The sequence below is a fragment of the Pecten maximus genome, chromosome 13, assembly GCF_902652985.1.
Source record: "Pecten maximus chromosome 13, xPecMax1.1, whole genome shotgun sequence".
NCBI classification, from domain to species: domain Eukaryota; kingdom Metazoa; phylum Mollusca; class Bivalvia; order Pectinida; family Pectinidae; genus Pecten; species Pecten maximus.
In genome coordinates, this window is record NC_047027.1 from 23,618,600 (window position 1) to 23,642,959 (window position 24,360).

Sequence of the window (24,360 nt, forward strand, 5' to 3'; positions counted from 1 at the left end):
CAAAACAAAATGGTTGTCTCCGTTTGATTCAGCCATCAACACTTTGATTATAGAGCTTTTCAAAATTGAAGTTTTCTGAGATATGTGATAAAATGCATCTGATGTAAAGAAGTTTTCATTTAATATGATATTTTGTTAATATCATCTCGACCTTTTTTTTACTTGCAAAAATAAAAAAAAAAATAGACTGGTTTCATAAAACGTCTTCTGGGATTAAAATTTATTTATTTAAGATCCTAATATAAAACATATAGAGGATATCTAACAGTGTCTTCAGTAATACCAAATGTATTTCACGAGTGGGGCTAATATTTTGATATTCGTCACTCGTGTAGCTAATATTTTGATATTTTCACTCGTGCTGCGCACTCGTGAAAACTATCAAAATATTAGCCTCACTCGTGAAATATATTTGGTATTACTAAAGACACTGTTAGATATTCTGTTTATTACATTTTTTATCAACGAAAAACCTACCCCTTATGCTAACTAGGCCTACAGCGATAATTTGTAAACAAAGTAAGTAGTTCCCCCTGTCCAGGAGCTGACATATATGTCGGGCTTTCTGATTGGTCAATTATTTTGGTATTTTCTTATCATTAATTTGATTGGTCAAATCAGCAAAAGTGAAAAATATCACTTTTATAGAATGAATAATTTTTGATATGTCACCGGTAAAAATGTAATAAATTGCTGTTATTACATCCCCCCCCCCCCCCCCCCCCCCCCCCCTGAAACAGGATAAACTCGGGTAGGAATAGAATACATGAGTTTAGAGACTATTTCAAAAGCGATTAGATTGATGAAAACTATGAACATTATGTATATTATGTATGTGTCAAACACCGGAAATCATGTTTCATTAGAAAAACATGACGAGGGTGAAGAAAGAAGACATTTCAATATACGTCACGATTTGCACTGGCTTCGAAGCACAAGTCACAAAGATAATTCTATATAAATCTTTATTTTCTACACATGTAAACATCCATTCAAAGTACATGTAAATGATATGTTTGTAGGTCCATCGGCGAAGTCACTCAACCGATTTATGCTTACATCTACACGTCGTTGTTACTTTTAGGCTTATACAAACCATGTTGGGTGAAACAAATTTTCGACTTATATCATGATCAATTAAAGCCTATCAATCAGACAAATTCAATCTTTTCGCGCAGAAAAACAATTCGATGCAGGATGGATGGTCCTTTGTCAGTGAATGTTTTGTAGCAACTAAATCTTACAATACGAAAACAAACTGAAGATCTGGGTGTACGACGGAATTTGTAAATCATAATTGTGTAAACCATTGGTCATTTATACGACACGAATTTATCCGATAAGTGTTGACATGAACGTTTCAAAATTATAAACATGTTCAGACTTTTTCTTGACAACGCATTCTTTTTTCAAAGTAAACATTTTAAAAAAAAACTATGAATATTTCATTTGTTTTGGGGGGGGGGGGGGGGGGGGGGGGGCGTCATTATAAGTGATAAAAACATCTTAGCTAAAGGGTTGATTGTATATAGACCATAATTGGTCTCTTTATAATCAATTGTTATTATAATATGGATAATATTTGTCAGTTTCTCGACAGAATAGTCTGTCATTGATCAAAACAAGTCTACAATTTTACATAGAGTTGTCTCCCTTAGAACGTCGTCAGTGGCTCTGACGATGGGAGCGCCAGCCTCTTCAGCCTGACGTAGCTGGCGACGGAATCTTTTGTTGTGGGGCGGTCTTTGTGATTTGCAAGATTCTCATTCGAGAAATATGGCTCCTCCTCCATGACAACAGGCTCCTCTTGAATAGGTTTGTTTTCCTTCTTAGGCCAGCGATCGGGTTTTTTGTTGACATTGTGGGGTTTCTTTGTTGTTTCCGGTTCCGGATCAATGAATTTGTTGGATACCGTGAATAATTTACTGTCTTCTCTTTGTGTGGCAAGGAGAACTTTCACCTGATAAATAGATAGATATATACATACATAGATAAAAAGATAAACATTGCATTCAAGCAAGACATTTGCTGCAGCTTATATGTGTAACAGGAGAAGAACCCGAGACCTCCGGAGTCTTGACGGAAGCTCTGACTATTTAAGAAACCTGACCATCGTCGTTCAGCCCAGTCATGCTCCGTTTCATACATGGGATCTGCATATTTCTTAGACCCACCATCAATGCAATCGAAGTGAAAACATAACTTTAATATACGTTTTAACTGATTTCATGGAATATGTTGTTGTAATACCAGAAACACTGAAATAAGGATTATTCTATAAAGACATTGGATATGTAAATATTTAAATATATGTGTATGATTAACGTGATTTTATTTCTACCACAATACTCTGTGCTATTCAACTCTCAAGATGTTGTATAATTAATGTCCCGACTGGTTTTTTTGTTTTTTTTTATTTTGAAAATATTTTATTGTTGGATAAATATGTTATATTCCACTAGTGGTATATGACCTTCCGGTCTTTTGATTGGTCAAGAATTCGAACTTTGACCCAAGCTGCAATTGTTATTGACGTCATCAATAATCGAATGACGTCACATCACCGGGTCCCGGACGCCACCTGTACACCTTATTTGCATACGCGAAATAAGACTTGGCAACGTTTCCCTTTGATTCAAGCCGATATTATTGTGGTAGAAACAGGCCACACGAATTGTAATTGTTAGATATGGAATTTATTTCACAATCGTAAGTTGTTTTTTTTAAGTTGCAAAAGACACTCGCTAAAGCTCGTGTCTTTTGTAACTTAAAAAAAAAAACCTTACTCGTGTGAAAATTCCATATCCCACAACCCCTCGTTGAGTAACCATGATATCTATTATAACTAGAGATTACGTACCCTATTCGTTCTCAGAGGGGAGCAACAGCAGCAGATTGAAGCGGATACTATGGCAAATGCGATCTCATTGAAGGAGAAGAATGCTATCAGGATTGGGATTAACCATCGGTACGTCTCGGCATCCATCGTGTGTCTCTGTAGATAAATCAAATGACATGGTTTGAAAATCGGAACGCCACATCGTTTATTGTGTTGTAACTTACATGTACCCTGAGGTGGCCCGCCCCTCTCCTATCGGAACATGTATGTACATGTACGTGAACAACCCTCTCTTTCGTTCCTGAACTTCAATCGAAAGTCGTTCATACGAACTATAACTTATTTCATATCCAAGCTCCTTCCCTTCACTTAAATGTTACTTAATTGTACCCACAAGGACATGGTTCAGACCTCATTATATATGATGTACCTGTAATATATGTTGTCCCCTTCCCTACCCAGCCCAGACCGGAAGTCGGTTTTACTGAACTCACCATGTGGTAATTACACCGTATACGTACAGTACCATGTGAGGGTCCGATAGCCGCCCCACCCCTCTCCAACCAGAAAGAGTACTACATGGAATACGTACAGACCGCCGTCTCACCCCTCTCCACCAGAAGTGTGTTGTATCTCATACACACAGACCACCGTCTCACCCCTCTCCCCCAGAAGTGTGTTGTATCTCATACGTACAGACCGCCGTCTCACCCCTCTCCTCCAGAAGTGTGTTGTATCTCATACGTGCAGACCGCCGTCTCACCCCTCTCCACCAGAAATGTGTTGTATCTCATACGTACAGACCACCGTCTCACCCCTCTACCCCAGAAGTGTGTTGTATCTCATACGTACAGACCGCCGTCTCACCCCTCTCCACCAGAAATGTGTTGTACCTCATACGTACAGACCGCCGTCTCAGCCCTCTCCACCAGAATTGTGTTGTATCTCATACGTACAGACCGCCGTCTCATCCCTCTTCCCCAGAAATGTGTTGTATCTCATACGTTCAGACCGCCGTCTCACCCCTCTCCCCCAGAAGTGTGTTGTATCTCATACGTACAGACCACCGTCTCACCCCTCTCCACCAGAAGTGTGTTGTATCTCATACGTACAGACCGCCGTCTCACCCCTCTCCCCCAGAAGTGTGTTGTATCTCATACGTACAGACCGCCGTCTCACCCCTCTACCCCAGAGGTGTGTTGTATCTCATACGTACAGACCGCCGTCTCACCCCCTCTCCCCCACAAGTGTGTTGTATCTCATACGTACAGACCGCCGTCTCACCCCTCTCTCCTCCACAAGTGTGTTGTATCTCATACGTACAGACCGCCGTCTCACCCCTCTCTCCTCCACAAGTGTGTTGTATCTCATACGTACAGACCGCCGTCTCACCCCTCTCCACCAGAAGTGTGTTGTATCTCATACGTACAGACCACCGTCTCACCCCTCTCCACCAGAAGTGTGTTGTATCTCATACGTACAGACCACCGTCTCACCCCTCTCCCCAGAAGTGTGTTGTATCTCATACGTACAGACCGCCGTCTCACCCATCTCCCCCAGAAGTGTGTTGTATCTCATACGTACAGACCGCCGTCTCACCCATCTCCCCCAGAAGTGTGTTGTATCTCATACGTACAGACCGCCGTCTCACCCCTCTCCTCCAGAAGTGTGTTGTATCTCATACGTACAGACCGCCGTCTCATCCCCTCTCCACCAGAAGTGTGTTGTATCTCATACGTACAGACCGCCGTCTCACCCCTCTCCACCAGAAGTGTGTTGTATCTCATACGTACAGAACGCCGTCTCACCCCTCTCCCCCAGAAGTGTGTTGTATCTCATACGTACAGACCAGCCGTCACACCCCTCTCCACCAGAAGTGTGTTGTATCTCATACGTACAGAACGCCGTCTCACCCCTCTCCCCCAGAAGTGTGTTGTATCTCATACGTACAGACCGACGTCTCACCCCTCTCCTCCAGAGGTGTGGTGTATCTCATACGTACAGACCGCCGTCTCACCCTCTTCCCCCAGAAGTGTGTTGTATCTCATACGTACACGACCGCCGTCTCACCCCTCTCCTCCCAGAAGTGTGTTGTATCTCATACGTACCGACCGCCGTCTCACCCCTCTCCCCCATAAGTGTGTTGTATCTCATACGTACAGACCGCCGTCTCACCCCTCTCCTCCAGAAGTGTGTTGTATCTCATACGTACCGACCGCCGTCTCACCCCTCTCCACCAGAAGTGTGTTGTATCTCATACGTACATACCGCCGTCTCACCCCTCTCCTCCAGAAGAGTGTTGTACCTCATACGTACAGACCGCCGTCTCCCCCCTCTCCCCCAGAGGTGTGGTGTATCTCATACGTACAGACCACCGTCTCACCCCTCTCCACCAGAAGTGTGGTGTATCTCATACGTACAGACCACCGTCTCACCCCTCTCCACCAGAAGTGTGTTGTATCTCATACGTACAGACCGCCGTCTCCCCACTCTCCCCAGAAGTGTGGTGTATCTCATACGTACAGACCGCCGTCTCACCCCTCTCCACCAGAAGTGTGTTGTATCTCATACGTACAGACCGCCGTCTCACCCCTCTCCCCCAGAAGTGTGTTGTATCTCATACGTACATACCGCCGTCTCACCCCTCTCCACCAGAAGTGTGTTGTATCTCATACGTACAGACAGTCGTCTCCCCCTTTCCACCAGAAGTGTGTTGTATCTCATACGTACAGACCGTCGTCACCCCCTCTCCCCCACAAGTGTGTTGTATCTCATACGTACAGACAGCCGTCACCCCTCTCTCCTCCACAAGTGTGTTGTATCTCATACGTACAGACCGCCGTCACCCCTCTCTCCTCCACAAGTGTGTTGTATCTCATACGTACAGACCACCGTCTCACCCCTCTCCACCAGAAGTGTGTTGTATCTCATACGTACAGACCACCGTCTCACCCCTCTACCCCAGAAGTGTGTTGTATCTCATACGTACAGACCGCCGTCTCACCCATCTCCCCCAGAAGTGTGTTGTATCTCATACGTACAGACCACCGTCTCACCCATCTCCCCCAGAAGTGTGTTGTATCTCATACGTACAGACCGCCGTCTCACACCTCTCCTCCAGAAGTGTGTTGTATCTCATACGTACAGACCGCCGTCTCACACCTCTCCTCCAGAAGTGTGTTGTATCTCATACGTACAGACCGCCGTCTCACCCCTCTCCACCAGAAGTGTGTTGTATCTCATACGTACAGAACGCCGTCTCACCCCTCTCCGCCAGAAGTGTGTTGTATCTCATACGTACAGACCACCGTCACACCCCTCTCCACCAGAAGTGTGTTGTATCTCATACGTACAGAACGCCGTCTCACCCCTCTCCCCCAGAAGTGTGTTGTATCTCATACGTACAGACCGACGTCTCACCCCTCTCCTCCAAAAGCGTGTTGTATCTCATACGTACAGACCGCCGTCTCACCTCTTTCCCCCAAAAGTGTGTTGTATCTCATACGTACAGACCGCCGTCTCACCCCTCTCCTCCAGAAGTGTGTTGTATCTCATACGTACCGACCGCCGTCTCACCCCTCTCCCCCATAAGTGTGTTGTATCTCATACGTACAGACCGCCGTCTCACCCCTCTCCTCCAGAAGTGTGTTGTATCTCATACGTACACACCGCCGTCTCACCCCTCTCCACCAGAAGTGTGTTGTATCTCATACGTACATACCGCCGTCTCACCCCTCTCCTCCAGAAGTGTGTTGTACCTCATACGTACAGACCGCCGTCTCCCCCCTCTCCCCCAGAAGTGTGGTGTATCTCATACGTACAGACCACCGTCTCACCCCTCTCCACCAGAAGTGTGGTGTATCTCATACGTACAGACCACCGTCTCACCCCTCTCCACCAGAAGTGTGTTGTATCTCATACGTACAGACCGCCGTCTCCCCCCTCTCCCCAGAAGTGTGGTGTATCTCATACGTACAGACCGCCGTCTCACCCCTCTCCACCAGAAGTGTGTTGTATCTCATACGTACAGACCGCCGTCTCATCCCTCTCCACCAGAAGTGTGTTGTATCTCATACGTACAGACCGCTGTCTCATCCCTCTCCCCAGAAATGTGTTGTATCTCATACGTACAGACCGCCGTCTCACCCCTCTCCACCAGAAGTGTGTTGTATCTCATACGTACAGACCGCCGTCTCATCCCTCTCCCCCAGAAATGTGTTGTATCTCATACGTACAGAACGCCGTCTCACCCCTCTCCACCAGAAGTGTGTTGTATCTGATACGTACATACCGCCGTCTCCCCCCTCTCCCCCAAAAGTGTGTTGTATCTCATACGTACAGAACGCCGTCTCACCCCTCTCCCCCAGAAGTGTGTTGTATCTCATACGTACAGACCGCCGTCACCCCCTCTCCCCCAGAAGTGTGTTGTATCTCATACGTACAGAACGCCGTCTCACCCCTCTCCACCAGAAGTGTGTTGTATCTCATACGTACATACCGCCGTCTCACCCCTCTCCACCAGAAGTGCGTTGTATCTCATACGTACATACCGCCGTCTCACCCTTCTCCACCAAAAGTGTGTTGTATCTCATACGTACATACCGCCGTCTCACCCCTCTCCACCAGAAGTGTGTTGTATCTCATACGTACAGACCGCCGTCTCATCCCTCTCCACCAAAAGTGTGTTGTATCTCATACGTACATACCGCCGTCTCACCCCTCTCCCCCAGAAGTGTGTTGTATCTCATACGTACAGACCGCCGTCTCCCCCCTCTCCCCCAGAAGTGTGTTGTATCTCATACGTACAGACCGCCGTCTCCCCCCTCTCCCCCAGAAGTGTGGTGTATCTCATACGTACAGACCACCGTCTCCCCCCTCTCCACCAGAAGTGTGTTGTATCTCATACGTACAGACCGCCGTCTCATCCCTCTCCACCAGAAGTGTGTTGTATCTCATACGTACAGACCGCCGTCTCATCCCTCTCCCCAGAAATGTGTTGTATCTCATACGTACAAACCGCCGTCTCATCCCTCTCCACCAGAAGTGTGTTGTATCTCATACGTACAGACCGCCGTCTCATCCCTCTCCCCCAGAAATGTGTTGTATCTCATACGTTCAGACCGCCGTCTCACCCCTCTCCCCCAGAAGTGTATTGTATCTCATACGTACAGACCGCCGTCTCATCCCTCTCCCCCAGAAATGTGTTGTATCTCATACGTTCAGACCGCCGTCTCACCCCTCTCCCCCAGAAGTGTGTTGTATCTCATACGTACAGACCGCCGTCACCCCCCTCTCCCCCAGAAGTGTGTTGTATCTCATACGTACAGACCGCCGTCTCATCCCTCTCCCCCAGAAATGTGTTGTATCTCATACGTACAGACCGCCGTCTCCCCCCTCTCCCCCAGAAGTGTGGTGTATCTCATACGTACAGACCGCTGTCTCATCCCTCTCCCCCAGAAATGTGTTGTACCTCATACGTACAGACCGCCGTCTCCCCCCTCTCCCTCAGAAGTGTGGTGTATCTCATACGTACAGACCACCGTCTCACCCCTCTCCACCAGAAGTGTGGTGTATCTCATACGTACAGACCTCCGTCTCACCCCTCTCCACCAGAAGTGTGTTGTATCTCATACGTACAGACCGCCGTCTCCCCACTCTCCCCAGAAGTGTGGTGTATCTCATACGTACAGACCGCCGTCTCACCCCTCTCCACCAGAAGTGTGTTGTATCTCATACGTACAGACCGCCGTCTCACCCCTCTCCCCCAGAAGTGTGTTGTATCTCATACGTACATACCGCCGTCTCACCCCTCTCCACCAGAAGTGTGTTGTATCTCATACGTACAGACAGTCGTCTCCCCCCTTTCCACCAGAAGTGTGTTGTATCTCATACGTACAGACCGTCGTCACCCCCTCTCCCCCACAAGTGTGTTGTATCTCATACGTACAGACAGCCGTCACCCCTCTCTCCTCCACAAGTGTGTTGTATCTCATACGTACAGACCGCCGTCACCCCTCTCTCCTCCACAAGTGTGTTGTATCTCATACGTACAGACCACCGTCTCACCCCTCTCCACCAGAAGTGTGTTGTATCTCATACGTACAGACCACCGTCTCACCCCTCTACCCCAGAAGTGTGTTGTATCTCATACGTACAGACCGCCGTCTCACCCATCTCCCCCAGAAGTGTGTTGTATCTCATACGTACAGACCACCGTCTCACCCATCTCCCCCAGAAGTGTGTTGTATCTCATACGTACAGACCGCCGTCTCACACCTCTCCTCCAGAAGTGTGTTGTATCTCATACGTACAGACCGCCGTCTCACCCCTCTCCACCAGAAGTGTGTTGTATCTCATACGTACAGACCGCCGTCTCACCCCTCTCCACCAGAAGTGTGTTGTATCTCATACGTACAGAACGCCGTCTCACCCCCTCTCCGCCAGAAGTGTGTTGTATCTCATACGTACAGACCACCGTCACACCCCTCTCCACCAGAAGTGTGTTGTATCTCATACGTACAGAACGCCGTCTCACCCCTCTCCCCCAGAAGTGTGTTGTATCTCATACGTACAGACCGACGTCTCACCCCTCTCCTCCAAAAGCGTGTTGTATCTCATACGTACAGACCGCCGTCTCACCTCTTTCCCCAAAAGTGTGTTGTATCTCATACGTACAGACCGCCGTCTCACCCCTCTCCTCCAGAAGTGTGTTGTATCTCATACGTACCGACCGCCGTCTCACCCCTCTCCCCCATAAGTGTGTTGTATCTCATACGTACAGACCGCCGTCTCACCCCTCTCCTCCAGAAGTGTGTTGTATCTCATACGTACAGACCGCCGTCTCACCCCTCTCCACCAGAAGTGTGTTGTATCTCATACGTACATACCGCCGTCTCACCCCTCTCCTCCAGAAGTGTGTTGTACCTCATACGTACAGACCGCCGTCTCCCCCCCTCTCCCCCAGAAGTGTGGTGTATCTCATACGTACAGACCACCGTCTCACCCCTCTCCACCAGAAGTGTGGTGTATCTCATACGTACAGACCACCGTCTCACCCCTCTCCACCAGAAGTGTGTTGTATCTCATACGTACAGACCGCCGTCTCCCCACTCTCCCCAGAAGTGTGGTGTATCTCATACGTACAGACCGCCGTCTCACCCCTCTCCACCAGAAGTGTGTTGTATCTCATACGTACAGACCGCCGTCTCATCCCTCTCCACCAGAAGTGTGTTGTATCTCATACGTACAGACCGCTGTCTCATCCCTATCCCCAGAAATGTGTTGTATCTCATACGTACAAACCGCCGTCTCATCCCTCTCCACCAGAAGTGTGTTGTATCTCATACGTACAGACCGCCGTCTCATCCCTCTCCCCCAGAAATGTGTTGTATCTCATACGTACAGAACGCCGTCTCACCCCTCTCCACCAGAAGTGTGTTGTATCTGATACGTACATACCGCCGTCTCACCCCTCTCCACCAGAAGTGCGTTGTATCTCATACGTACAGACCGCCGTCTCCCCCCTCTCCCCCAAAAGTGTGTTGTATCTCATACGTACAGAACGCCGTCTCACCCCTCTCCACCAGAAGTGCGTTGTATCTCATACGTACAGACCGCCGTCTCCCCCCTCTCCCCCAGAAGTGTGTTGTATCTCATACGTACAGAACGCCGTCTCACCCCTCTCCACCAGAAGTGTGTTGTATCTCATACGTACATACCGCCGTCTCACCCCTCTCCACCAGAAGTGCGTTGTATCTCATACGTACATACCGCCGTCTCACCCCTCTCCACCAGAAGTGTGTTGTATCTCATACGTACATACCGCCGTCTCACCCTTCTCCACCAAAAGTGTGTTGTATCTCATACGTACATACCGCCGTCTCACCCCTCTCCACCAGAAGTGTGTTGTATCTCATACGTACAGACCGCCGTCTCATCCCTCTCCACCAAAAGTGTGTTGTATCTCATACGTACATACCGCCGTCTCACCCCTCTCCCCCAGAAGTGTGTTGTATCTCATACGTACAGACCGCCGTCTCCCCCCTCTCCCCCAGAAGTGTGTTGTATCTCATACGTACAGACCGCCGTCTCCCCCCTCTCCCCCAGAAGTGTGGTGTATCTCATACGTACAGACCACCGTCTCCCCCCTCTCCACCAGAAGTGTGTTGTATCTCATACGTACAGACCGCCGTCTCATCCCTCTCCACCAGAAGTGTGTTGTATCTCATACGTACAGACCGCCGTCTCATCCCTCTCCCCAGAAATGTGTTGTATCTCATACGTACAAACCGCCGTCTCATCCCTCTCACCAGAAGTGTGTTGTATCTCATACGTACAGACCGCCGTCTCATCCCTCTCCCCCAGAAGTGTGTTGTATCTCATACGTTCAGACCGCCGTCTCACCCCTCTCCCCCAGAAGTGTATTGTATCTCATACGTACAGACCGCCGTCTCATCCCTCTCCCCCAGAAATGTGTTGTATCTCATACGTTCAGACCGCCGTCTCACCCCTCTCCCCCAGAAGTGTGTTGTATCTCATACGTAGAGACCGCCGTCACCCCCTCTCCCCCAGAAGTGTGTTGTATCTCATACGTACAGACCGCCGTCTCATCCCTCTCCCCCAGAAATGTGTTGTATCTCATACGTACAGACCGCCGTCTCCCCCCTCTCCCCCAGAAGTGTGGTGTATCTCATACGTACAGACCGCTGTCTCATCCCTCTCCCCCAGAAATGTGTTGTACCTCATACGTACAGACCGCCGTCTCCCCCCTCTCCCTCAGAAGTGTGGTGTATCTCATACGTACAGACCAACGTCTCACCCCTCTCCACCAGAAGTGTGGTGTATCTCATACGTACAGACCTCCGTCTCACCCCTCTCCACCAGAAGTGTGTTGTATCTCATACGTACAGACCGCCGTCTCCCCCCTCTCCCCAGAAGTGTGGTGTATCTCATACGTACAGACCGCCGTCTCACCCCTCTCCACCAGAAGTGTGTTGTATCTCATACGTACAGACCGCCGTCTCATCCCTCTCCACCAGAAGTGTGTTGTATCTCATACGTACAGACCGCTGTCTCATCCCTCTCCCCAGAAATGTGTTGTATCTCATACGTACAAACCGCCGTCTCATCCCTCTCCACCAGAAGTGTGTTGTATCTCATACGTACAGACCGCCGTCTCATCCCTCTCCCCCAGAAATGTGTTGTATCTCATACGTACAGAACGCCGTCCTCACCCTCTCCACCAGAAGTGTGTTGTATCTGATACGTACATACCGCCCCGTCTCACCCCTCTCCACCAGAAGTGCGTTGTATCTCATACGTACAGACCGCCGTCTCCCCCCTCTCCCCCCAAAAGTGTGTTGTATCTCATACGTACAGAACGCCGTCTCACCCCTCTCCACTAGAAGTGCGTTGTATCTCATACGTACAGACCGCCGTCTCACCCCTCTCCCACAGAAGTGTGTTGTATCTCATACGTACAGAACGCCGTCTCACCCCTCTCCACCAGAAGTGTGTTGTATCTCATACGTACATACCGCCGTCTCACCCCTCTCCACCAGAAGTGCGTTGTATCTCATACGTACATACCGCCGTCTCACCCCTCTCCACCAGAAGTGTGTTGTATCTCATACGTACATACCGCCGTCTCACCCTTCTCCACCAAAAGTGTGTTGTATCTCATACGTACATACCGCCGTCTCACCCCTCTCCACCAGAAGTGTGTTGTATCTCATACGTACAGACTGCCGTCTCATCCCTCTCCACCAAAAGTGTGTTGTATCTCATACGTACATACCGCCGTCTCACCCCTCTCCCCCAGAAGTGTGTTGTATCTCATAAGTACAGACCGCCGTCTCCGCCCTCTCTCCCAGAAGTGTGTTGTATCTCATACGTACAGACCGCCGTCTCCCCCCTCTCCCCCAGAAGTGTGGTGTATCTCATACGTACAGACCACCGTCTCCCCCCTCTCCTCCAGAAGTGTGTTGTATCTCATACGTACAGACCGCCATCTCATCCCTCTCCACCAGAAGTGTGTTGTATCTCATACGTACAGACCGCCGTCTCATCCCTCTCCACCAGAAGTGTGTTGTATCTCATACGTACAGACCGCCGTCTCATCCCTCTCCCCCAGAAGTGTGTTGTATATCATACGTTCAGACCGCCGTCTCACCCCTCTCCCCCAGAAGTGTGTTGTATCTCATACGTACAGACCGCCGTCTCATCCCTCTCCCCCAGAAATGTGTTGTATCTCATACGTACAGACCGCCGTCTCACCCCTCTCCCCCAGAAGTGTGTTGTATCTCATACGTACAGACCGCCGTCTCACCGCTCTCCCCCAGAAGTGTGGTGTATCTCATACGTACAGACCGCCGTCTCATCCCTCTCCCCCAGAAATGTGTTGTATCTCATACGTACAGACCGCCGCCTCCCCCCTCTCCCCCATTAGTGTGGTGTATCTCATACGTACAGACCGCTGTCTCATCCCTCTCCCCCAGAAATGTGTTGTATCTCATACGTACAGACCGCCGTCTCCCCCCTCTCCCCCCTCTCCACCAGAAGTGTGTTGTATCTCATACGTACAGACCGCCGTCTCACCCCTCTCCCCCAGAAGTGTGCTGTTCTGCATATGTACTGTTTTGCTGGTTCAGACCCCCCGTACTACCCCTCTAACAAAAACGTGTGCCGTTTTGTATACTTATCGACTCAAGTCCCGCCCGTTTGCACTGGAAATGCACTGCACAGCATCCACACAGACCCCCGTCCCCTCCCCTACCACGTGCACCCTAGTATCCCAAGAAGAATGCGGTTCAGACCACCGTCCCGACCCTATCCCCATGAAGACTGCTACACCGCATACACATACCATCGCCCCGCCCCTCTCCCGAAGAAGACTTCTACACCGCATACGTACATACCACCGCCCCGCCCCTCTCCCGAAGAAGATTGCTACACCGCATACGCACATACCACCGCCCCGACCCTCTCCCGAAGAAGACTGCTGCACCGCATACGTACAAGACATGTACATACCACCGCCCCGCCCCTCTCCCGAAGAAGATTGCTACACCGCATACGTACATACCACCGCCCCGCCCCTCTCCCGAATAAGACTGCTACACCGCATACGTACATACCACCGCCCCGCTCCTCTCCCGAAGAAGACTGCTACACCGCATACGTACATACCACCGCCCCGCCCCTCTCCCGAAGAAAACTGCTGCACCGCATACACATACCATCGCCCCGCCCCTCTCCCGAATAAGATTTCTACACCGCATACTTACCATTACCGAGACAATGGTTGTTACCGTCATACATACAGGACCGAAGATGGCGGCGTTCATTATACTTAGAACCAGGAACGTCAATTTCTGTCAAAAGATATACAGAATGGTCACTTGATACATCCACATTCCATTATGTGTGGCAGCAACGCAGAAAATACGCTGTAACATATACATCTACAACCCAGCTCTATCTTATATCTATGGTGGCCTATTTCGGCCATGTCCCACTGTCGCTTTGGCGTTCCCAAGCGAAGAGCGACAATGCAACATTGCGCCACGCTAAGTGCGACAGTACGCCATGCGAAGAGCGGTAATGCGTTGATCTTCGCATGACAGGAACGCTATGGTGAGAGTGCAGATTGACCAAAATCAGTCACCATGAAAAATGCTTACGTTATCGACACAGATATCTTCTTTGTGAAACAGAGAACAAAATATTTGCACATGGAAGATATACTGTCGATAAAGACAGAGGTGAGCATATTCTAACATTCCTATATAAATATTGAAGGCGTTCTCATTATAATCAAATATTGTCAAAACATAATTACTGTGATTAAATGTAGCTTTTGCATTTTTTATGTTTATTCCCATTGAAAACAAAAGAATCACGGAGAAAGCCAAATGAAGTCACGTGGCATTATGCCTCACCAAATCGTAATGTTAATGATTTGCACTGAATGGAGTATTTATACAACATGGTTGGGGATACTTTATATTTCCTTAATGAAGGGAGAGGGTTAGATTTATAACGTATCTTAATTCACATTAAGGCGGATATTTTTTTCCAATCGTGATTATTCGGCATAGCCGTAAAATATTCGTTTTGCTCAGGATATGACGCGACAGGTGGCATTACTGGTCAAGATGAAGTATGTGATTGGTCAATGTAGCGGTCAATGCAAAATGTAGATATGCAGTTAAAAACGAAACAAAGTTTAGATTGAGCAAAGTGAGAATGTTTAGAATTGGCCAATCAGGTAAAGGGAAAACATCAGAGTTATATAATAATACACGTTAGTTTCGCGTAATGACGCGTAAGTTTCGCGTTATTACGCGAATGTTTCGCGATATAACGCGTTAGTTTCGCGTAATAACGCGAAAGTTTCGCGATATAACGCGTTATTTTCTCGATATAACGCGTTAGTTTCGCGTAATAACGCGAAAGTTTCGCGAATTAACGCGTAAGTTTCGCGTAATAACGCGAAAGTTTCGCGATATAACGCGTTAGTTTCGCGTAATAACGCGAAAATTTTTTTATTTTCTTCTACGAAAATGGTCCCAACCGGCTTTCGTAAGATTGAATGCAAGCTGATTAAGTGAATGTATCTTTTCAAATGACACATTAATAAAAGTATATTCCTGAATCAGGTGCAGTCTTATTATCACCGAAAACGATTTAAACTGATATAATTTTGTTGTCCGTGCTGAAACGCATTAGTTCGTTCATTTATTTCACCAACAGTTTTACATTATAACTACCAGCATTAAAACTATGCCGTTTATCTTTTTTAAAGATAATTCTTGTTTACAGTTATAATCACTTTCAGAAAACATAAAGATCACGTAATTGATTACCATGCTGACGTCACTTACAAAATAGTTGAGCGTCGATTTGTTCCTCTGCGACATACAAGCTGCCATTGCTCCGGCCACACAGAACTGTGAAGAAAGTATACCGCAAATAAGCAAAGCTAGGGACAGGAGATGATTCTGAAGTTGGTTAAAGGTCATTTGAGGTCTCTAGTGTGTGTGAAAAAATCAATGACGTTTCCTGAGGGTTGGGAGGAAAGGGATAGTAATCAATGTACAAAAAATGTAGTATTTAAGTGACGATTCCCGGGAGTTGAGAATAAGTTGATAGTAATTTGGGTGGTCAGTTACGAAACCAGGAAGTTGCGAGGAAGGTGATAAAGTAGTTGATTAGAAAGGGAAATCATAACTGATGTAGTTAGTGACGAGTCTCAGGGAATGGAAGGGGAAGGTCGTGATTGATATAGGCAGATTCTCGGGGCTTGGAGGGATCACATATCGTAACTACATATTTACTCAGTGACGCATACCGGGGCTGGGGGCGTGCGGTGTCCGAGGGGGAAGGGTTATCGTACGTCACTGGAGTAAGACGGAGTGGTATTATGATAGAGTAAATGATTAGTCCCGGGTCAGAAAGATTACCTCGGCTGGTGGTCGATTTCAGGTTAGGTGTTATATGGTTGTCAACAAGTTTAACTGTAGCAGCGCTGCACGGATCTAGAAATCCATTCCCTATCAGGATGGTGTTGACATTGGCTGTCGTACAATGATTGACAGGCAGCTATATATACACAGGAGTTAGGTATACACAATTTATAGTGATAGTGGCAACCCGTCTTAATGCGGTTGTCCTCAAATTAATGGGGTCACGCCTTTCCTTTCCAATAAAATAGTTTAATAAGTTGCCCTGTGAATAACATGGTATTATTTTTGTCAGGTTAGTTAAAAATACCGGCATGTAAGAAAACCAGTAAGAGATAAATAAATAAATAACGAAAAAAAAAAATCATTACATAAACAGACAGACAGGCAGACAGAAAAATAAATAAATGAATAGATAGATAGAAAATAAATTTTGGTTTGCACAATATTAAAATTGAAAATATATATATTTATGTAATATAAATAAGTAAAATCATGATTTTTTCGGTTCATTCTAAGCTCTTTTTGTCTTTACAAAAATGATAAATACACACACACAAAAAAATAAAAAAAATAAAATCACTTGTACTCAAATACATATTAGAAATCTGCCAAATTTTCAAATAGCATTTGTACTCTTTGCTAGGTGCATGTTTAAAAATAAAAAAAAACTAACACTGGTCAGAACTTTTTTTATAAGAAATACAAAATAGACCACCAGGCATTCCTCCTTAATTACATTATATGCTTACTATACTGCGTATATGTTCCTGTACATATGTACCATATGTCTATTTGGACGTTTGTCAAAACCAAATAAAAGTATTGCGTGTTAATCAAACGCACCCTTATCTGAAATGCTTAATCAAACCGTTATCCCAGAATATTTACTCTCCTTTCAGAGCAGTTGGTAATCAAATTTTAGATTTAGACCTCAGCGTCGAACGGTGTATTACCTTTAAAAGTCAGTAGTACTTAATACGGATGAGTGTTTCTTTCAGGGTAGAGCTAATGTTCTTGTGGTGTGAGTGTGTAGTGTACGTGTTGTGTGGTGGGTGTGGGGTATAGTGTGGTGTGGTGTGTGGTGTGTGGTTGTGTAAGTTGTGTAAGTGTGTAGTGTGGTGGTGTGTGTGTGTGTGTGTGTTGTGAGGGATGTGTGTGTGTGTGGAGTGGTGTGGGGTATAGTGTGTGTGTGTTGTGAAGGGTGTGTGTGTTGTGAGGGGTGTGTTGTGTGGGGTGTGGAGTGGTGTGGGGTGTGTAAGTGTGCAGTGTGGTGTGGTGTGGTGTGTGTGTGTTGTGAGGGGTATGTGTGTTGTGAGGGGTATGTGTGTTGCAAGGGGGGTGTGTGTTGTGAGGGGGGTGTGCTTCTTGTGTTGTGTGTGTTGTGAGGGTGTTGTGTGTTATGTGTTGTTATGAGGGGTGGGTTGTGTGTGTTGGGGAGTGGGTGGTGGTCTGGTGTGTGGTGTGTTTGTGAGGGGTGTGTGTAGTGTGGTGTGGTGTAGTGTGTGTGTTGTTAGGGAAGTGAGTGTTGTGTGGGGTGTGTTGTGTGGGGTGTAGTGTGTGTGTATGTGTTGTGGGGTGTGTGGAGTGGTGTGGGGTGTGTGTGTGTGTGTGTTATAAGGGGTGTGATGGTTGTGAGGGGTGTGTGTGTTGTGTGGGGTGTGTAGAGTGGTGTGGGGGGTGTGGTAGGTGGTGGTGGGTGTGGGGTGTGGGTGTGGGGGTGGGGTGTGGGGGTTGTGAGGGGGTTGCGTGTATTGTGTGGGGTGTATGTGTGTAGTGTGGTGTGGTGTGGTGTGTGTGTAGTGTGTGTGTGTTGTGAGTGTGTGTGTTGTAAGGGGTGTGCGTGTGTTGTGAGGGTGTGTGTGTGTTGTGAAGGGTGTGTGTCTGTTGTGAGGTGTGTGTGTGTCTTGTGTTGTGTGTGTGTTGTGAGGGGTGTTGTGTGTGTGTTGAGTGGTGTGTGCGTGTTGTGTGGTTTGTTTTGTGAGGGGTGTGTATGTAGTATGGTGTAAGGTGTGTGTGTGGGTGTGTGTGTGTGTGTGTGTGTGTTGTGTGGTGTGTGGAAGGGGCTGGGGGAGTGGGTGGGGTTGGGATTTATTATCAACACATGTGAACTTCCACCCTGGATAACAAAAATGATCAATGTCAGTAGATTATCAAGCATTGTTGTAAAATATATTCCATTTGTAACAACACGCAATGTTATGCGATATCTGCCTAAGTCTGCACGATATATGCACGATGTGTGCACGATGTGTGCACGATAGAATAAATGTGCGCACGATGCGAGATCAACACAAAGTGTGTGTCCAAGCTATTGTTGCTGATACAGATTTAAGAATTCAGAAATTGAGATATAAATTAAATTTGATGACAAATTTAGAAATATTGGAGAGGCGACAACAAACAAGTGACACTATATACTAAACTTGATTTAGGAGGATGTACACTCCGATTTTCAAAAGTTTTACAATTTTCTATCATATGTTATAAAAACTATTAATATATCCGGTACAGTTTTTAAAGAATGTGCACATGAATTGTGTGTCCAGTTTGTAACCTGTTTAAACATCAATTCGTGATGGTATTTTTCGTGATTGTCTTAAAAATGCAAATACATTTAAGTCTGGTCAGAGAAACTGTATTTCTAAATATAAACCAGACTTTTTGAAAGAACTTGTTAATGAACATTTTTTCATCTTTCATTAATCCTTTGCTTTGTAATGAACAGCATAGGTTTATGCCTAACGGATCCACGGTTACCAATCTTACACGTTTTTTTTCTCGATTTTGTTATTGAATCCTTTGACGAAAAGATTGATGTCCATGCTGTGTACACAGATTTTTCAAAAGCATTGAGAAAGTCAGTCACAAACTTTTATTGTACAAAATACACGCGTTGGTGTTAGGGGAAACATTTTAAATTAGTCCACCAGTTGCTTTAGCGATAGTTGCTGTAAATGTTGCGACATCAGGGTGGTTTAATATATTTTTTTTCTGGTGTCCCCCAGGGTTCAATTTTAGGCTCAAAACTGTTTTTGATGTTTATTAATAACACGCGCGTACCTGCTGTTTTGAAGCCTGTTTTGTGTTTGCCAATTACAGTAAATTTTGCAAAAGAGGTAAGCAAATACAGGATGACATAGATAGAGTGTTGGACTGGTGTAATAAGTAGCGTATGAAAGTCAATATTGACAAATGTTGTACCCTAAGATTATTTACTTTAAAACATTCTCCTATTCTCTACTTTTACATGATGTGAGGGAATATTTTATCCAATGTCACTCTTGTTAAAGCCCTAGGAGTCTAGATCTCGGACAAGTTAAACTTTTGTTCGCATGTCAAAAATGTTGTATAAAAAGATATGCAAATGCTTGGAATTTTAAAGCGTTGTTGTAAAAATAAATAATAAAAACAAACAAACAAACAAAAACAAACCGTTCCGGTGGTAGGTCATTATGTCAGTCGGGTTAAAAGCAGTTGAAATTTTGCAGTGAGATCTGGTCACCGCCCAAATTCACCAACTGGAATTGGTCCAAATACAATTTTTGAAATGTTTGTGTTTTAAGGTGAATCTCGATTACAAAAATAATTCTTATTCTGATTGATGTAAACATTTTAACCTGCCTACATTGGGAAGTAGACGGAAATATATGTATGTTTTTTTTTTCACCTTTTTAGATTTATTCACGGACTTTTGTTATTGTCCGTATTTAGTAGAAAAGATAGGTATTTTAGTCCCTAGAAGATATTTACGTACTTCTGGAGTTTTACAATTTGTGTTTTTCGCCTAGTAGGACCAATCTTAGAAAGTTAAGTACATTTAATCGTACAGTAATTTCTTCTAACTGAAACGACGGTAACCTATGCGTTATATTTGATTATACGTTTCATTCTTTTAAATCTTGCCTTAAGCAAATGTGTTTTAAATGAGCCTGATGCTATATGTATTTCTCTCTTATTTTATGAATGTTACACATTTTATATTTGCTGATTTAAGCATTGAACGGCTTTCAGTTGGCATTCATATTGACTATGAATGCCGTCCAATGCTTATATTTACCATCTGCGATTTTTTATTTGTCGTGCGATTTTTTTTTTGAAATTTTCAGTTGGCAGTTCATAAGCTGGTGAACTCGCAACTTAATTGGTAAGGTTATATAGTGGCAGTGCCATACAATGGTAAATATATGTATGTATCTGTGATATTTTGATATACCTCTTGTTGAATTATGTACTAAGACCCTCGGGTCTGTTGGCTATCCAAGATAATCCTTACAATTTGATCTACTCTACACAGTCCCTGTGGCAATCAACTTTAATTGACGAACTCTTTTTTTCTTAGAAATTATTACGCCAATATATCCGCCAATAAAAAACTGCGTTACAAAAAGCGACATCAGTTTTAACGTTATTGGGCTTATAGGACCATTCAAATACTTGTTACAAGCTTTATGAAAGTATATTACACACAAAAAGATAGTTTCAGTTATCATTATCTTCTGATTGGCCTAACTTACCCATAAACCACACCAGATGGGAGCGGACGAGATCGTCAGAGACATTAGTGTTGAGCGAGCTTCCTGTAGGTCAGGTGAGATGGGCTTGGCTGCGGTGGCAAACAATTCCTCTTGATCTTCAAACACGTACATAAGAATATCCACCAATCCGAGGGTTATACAGATACCCCCTAGTCCGATTTGGACCGCCCCTACAACCTTTAACCCCGACAATGGAAAGTCCTCGATTTTACTGGTGTCCACACCCTCCACCTCCATCACTCGAGCAGTAGGCGTGCCCGGCATTTTCTTGAGCCAATATGATCCCCAACTAAATTATAATACACACCTATAGGTGTTTTTGCTGAGAGATCTGAAACAAAATTAAATAAAAACCGAATTTTAATTAGTTTTCTATTAATTCAATATTTAAAATAAAGTTGTACTTAGTGGTATATCTGATGGGTGCGATATATTGTTACGCATATGTTGTAAAGGCAAAATTTTAAAGCTATTAGATATATTTATGTACTACCAACATCAAATCTAAACCTAAAGTCCATAAATTTGGGGAATTCTCAAGAATCGATTCTAGATTCGCACAGACACCATAATAACAGAATCTGACCAGGTGTGTCTGTTCTGAATAATCAACTGTCGCGATGCAAATCTAAATCAAATAACGTTCTCAAAATAAGAGCTAGGGTAGTGACAACGGAACCACTGGGCATATCAACAAGCATTGACCACGTCTGACTTCATTTCGTATAAGAAAACAAAACAGAATATTTCGAACAGAGATCAAAATGTTGATAAGAATATTTCCCATGGATAGCATTTATGGTTTATATACATACGCCCTATGTGTATTGTACAAAAAAGTTCAAACAAGTCACGTGATTTATTGGATTGAATCACAACTTCCGCTAGGATTCGAATCCGGGACCTCTGGCCAAGAATGTACATGAACCCTGTACGTAATCCCCTTCTCATGCGTACTGATCTTACGCTCAGCTTATCGAACTCAAGAGAAGTTTTCTCTAACTGAGCTTCAATAAATACGAAATAAGAACCTTCTCCAGGCATATGCGGACCAAACCGATCCGTCAATTATCCAAAGGTTTGAACATTCTGGAATAAATCTCGTCAGATCTGCAGCCTGCAGATGTTTAAAAATAAGTTGAAAGTCTTTCCTCAAAGCTAGTCAGAAAGTAATGATTTTCAAGACCAGCATCTAATATTAGCGTCATGTGACGGTAAAACACTGATTGAAGGTCCACATAAATATATACATACTATTTACGTCTCGCCAATATATGGACAAGCGTTTAAGTGATGTTAAGCGTCTTGACGAATCAAATTGTATTTCATTTTGAGATCTCCCCATCGATTATATTCACGCTGTCTCTTTTTAGATAAAGAGGCATCTCAGGAATGTTGTTCGATTACGAAATATGTCAGACTAAAGTCAATATCAATAAGACAAGATAGCCCGATCAATTTATCTAGTATCCCACAATCCTTCAGTAAACGGAATATATATATTTCGACCTGAGTCCACATATTCATAGGGGGTATGGGAATTACAAAATAACATATTACAAAATAAATAGATAAAATACGCATATTATGATATGTAGAGAATCATATAGAATCTTGCGTTACGATTGCAAGTGATCTTGAATTTAAATCAATTTCATTGCTAACAATACACGAAAGAATTGGACGCAAGTTATCACAGCTTATCAATGTCCTCTCCGTAATACAGTTATACATACGCAAAACTTAGCAATGACCTAATGATAAACAGCATATACTAATCCTAACGTAGTATATTAAACAGAGCAGAATAAAAGAAAAGAGAAGGGACAGGGGAAGAAAGAAAGAGAAAGATATCTGTACCAATTTGGAATTCATTGTAAAAGAAAATGGACAGGCAGGTGACATCATTAATGTTAAACGTGTATATTGAATCATACACATACTCAAATAAATCTTTCGCTATCAAAAATAAAGTTTTAAACATGTTTAAAAATGACTTCGTTTGATTTTTTATCTAAGGAATAATCAAGCAAGTGATGCCTATCACTAGTTTCTCAAATTGTGAAAGAAACCAATAAAAGTAGACAATAGTTACAAACAATTATAATCAATTTTCCCTTGTTTCTTTTCATACCTGTATGGAAAAGGTTAATGGCGCAAAAACGTGACGTCACAGATGTCGTTGAGTATTCATTTGTTCAAAACAATCTCTAATTAAGTGAGTTAAATTGTATATAAAACGCTCTTTAAATTTGAAACACAGTTTGGGAAAAACCCGGATTTTTTGGGTTCATTCTCATATGAAACTAAAAAAATATTGACACCCATGCTGAAGTGAAAACATGATTACAAACAATTCATCCATGTATTACCAAGAGAAATAAAGAAAGAAATATATTACCGTAACAAAATATAAAAAAAACCCACTTTATTATGAAAAACCATAATGAAAACTTAATTTGTACACGTCGAAATGAAAACTTGTTGTTGAATATAAAAAAAACGGGAATGAAAACATATTAAATGTTATAAATAGAAGTGAAAATCCATTGGATATGACAAGCATTAATAACAATCATTTAAATAAAACAATTTACAAATAAAAATGAACTGGTAAATATCAAAATAAGAAATGAAAACCTGTCAAACATCACAAATAGAAATGAAAAACAAAACTGTTAAACATTACAATTAGAAATAAAAACCTGTTAAACATCACAAATAGAAATAAAAACCTGTTAAACATCACAATTAGAGATAAAACCCCATAAAACATCACAAATACAAATGAAAACCTGTTAAACATCACGATCGGAAATGAAAATCTGATAATAATTTCAATTAGAAATGAAAACAATTTCGATATTACAAACATATATGAAACGCTGTTAAACTTCAATATTACAGGTAGAAAGGAAAACAAAATCAATATTACAAACAGAAACGACACCTACCTGTTTCACGTTCTTCCCACTAGAAGTCAATCTTCATTGTAATGTACAAAATTTTATTGAACTAGCCTTTACAATCCAGACACGTCCAATGCCAATTTCGGTCCCTACATAGTTATCCTCTAGATAACATTTTCAGTATTAAATGCTAGTACCACGGCTATTTATTACGCGATAACCAAATTTCTTGATTCTTCCAGACTTACATTTTGATAAGACAGTCAGTTATTTCCTATCGTAAACCTACAGCATACACGATTGGTTATCTCTGTCTAGTGTGTAGGTCGGTAGATCGATGACCAAGCCTACCTGGCAGGTATAATGGTGGAATATCACTTGCTAGGTTAGCTCTGGTTTTTAACAGCAGATGGTTATTTGTGAAATCGGTACAAACATTTTTATTGAGTAATACCATAACAAAACTAATACTAAGATAGGCAGGTAGGTAGGACATTTTCGGTCTTTTCGTTTTGCCGTCTTTTCACCTCTTATAAAGATAACTTTCTTTTGAATACAATTCAATATGAACAAAAGAGAAAGCCTTAAATCTAGTGCAATGGTATCAATGA

At 44.2% G+C, this 24,360-nt stretch overlaps 1 protein-coding gene across 1 annotated transcript; it reads right to left on the bottom strand.

Annotated features, from left to right (window-relative positions):
- Nucleotides 1-951: 951 nt before the first annotated feature.
- On the bottom strand, nt 952-23,895 carry LOC117341013. The gene is made up of 6 exons (XM_033902808.1): nt 23,795-23,895; nt 20,820-21,171; nt 15,724-15,789; nt 14,125-14,211; nt 2,861-2,995; nt 952-1,960 (listed from the first exon to the last, which is right to left on the bottom strand). The coding sequence occupies exons 2-6, from the start codon at nt 21,102-21,104 to the stop codon at nt 1,655-1,657; spliced, it is 879 nt and encodes a 292-aa protein (XP_033758699.1). The 5' UTR covers nt 21,105-21,171; nt 23,795-23,895; the 3' UTR covers nt 952-1,654.
- Between the last annotated feature and the right edge of the window lie 465 nt (nt 23,896-24,360).

Coding starts and splice junctions, on each gene's coding strand:
- LOC117341013 (XM_033902808.1), bottom strand. CDS start 21,104: ATGCCGGGCACGCCTACTGCTCGAGTGATGGAGGTGGAGGGTGTGGAC. Junction 15,790..20,819: donor CCATCTGGTGTGGTTTATGG/GTAAGTTAGGCC, acceptor CTTTCTTCACAG/TTCTGTGTGGCCGGAGCAAT. Junction 14,212..15,723: donor AATCGACGCTCAACTATTTT/GTAAGTGACGTC, acceptor ATCTTTTGACAG/AAATTGACGTTCCTGGTTCT.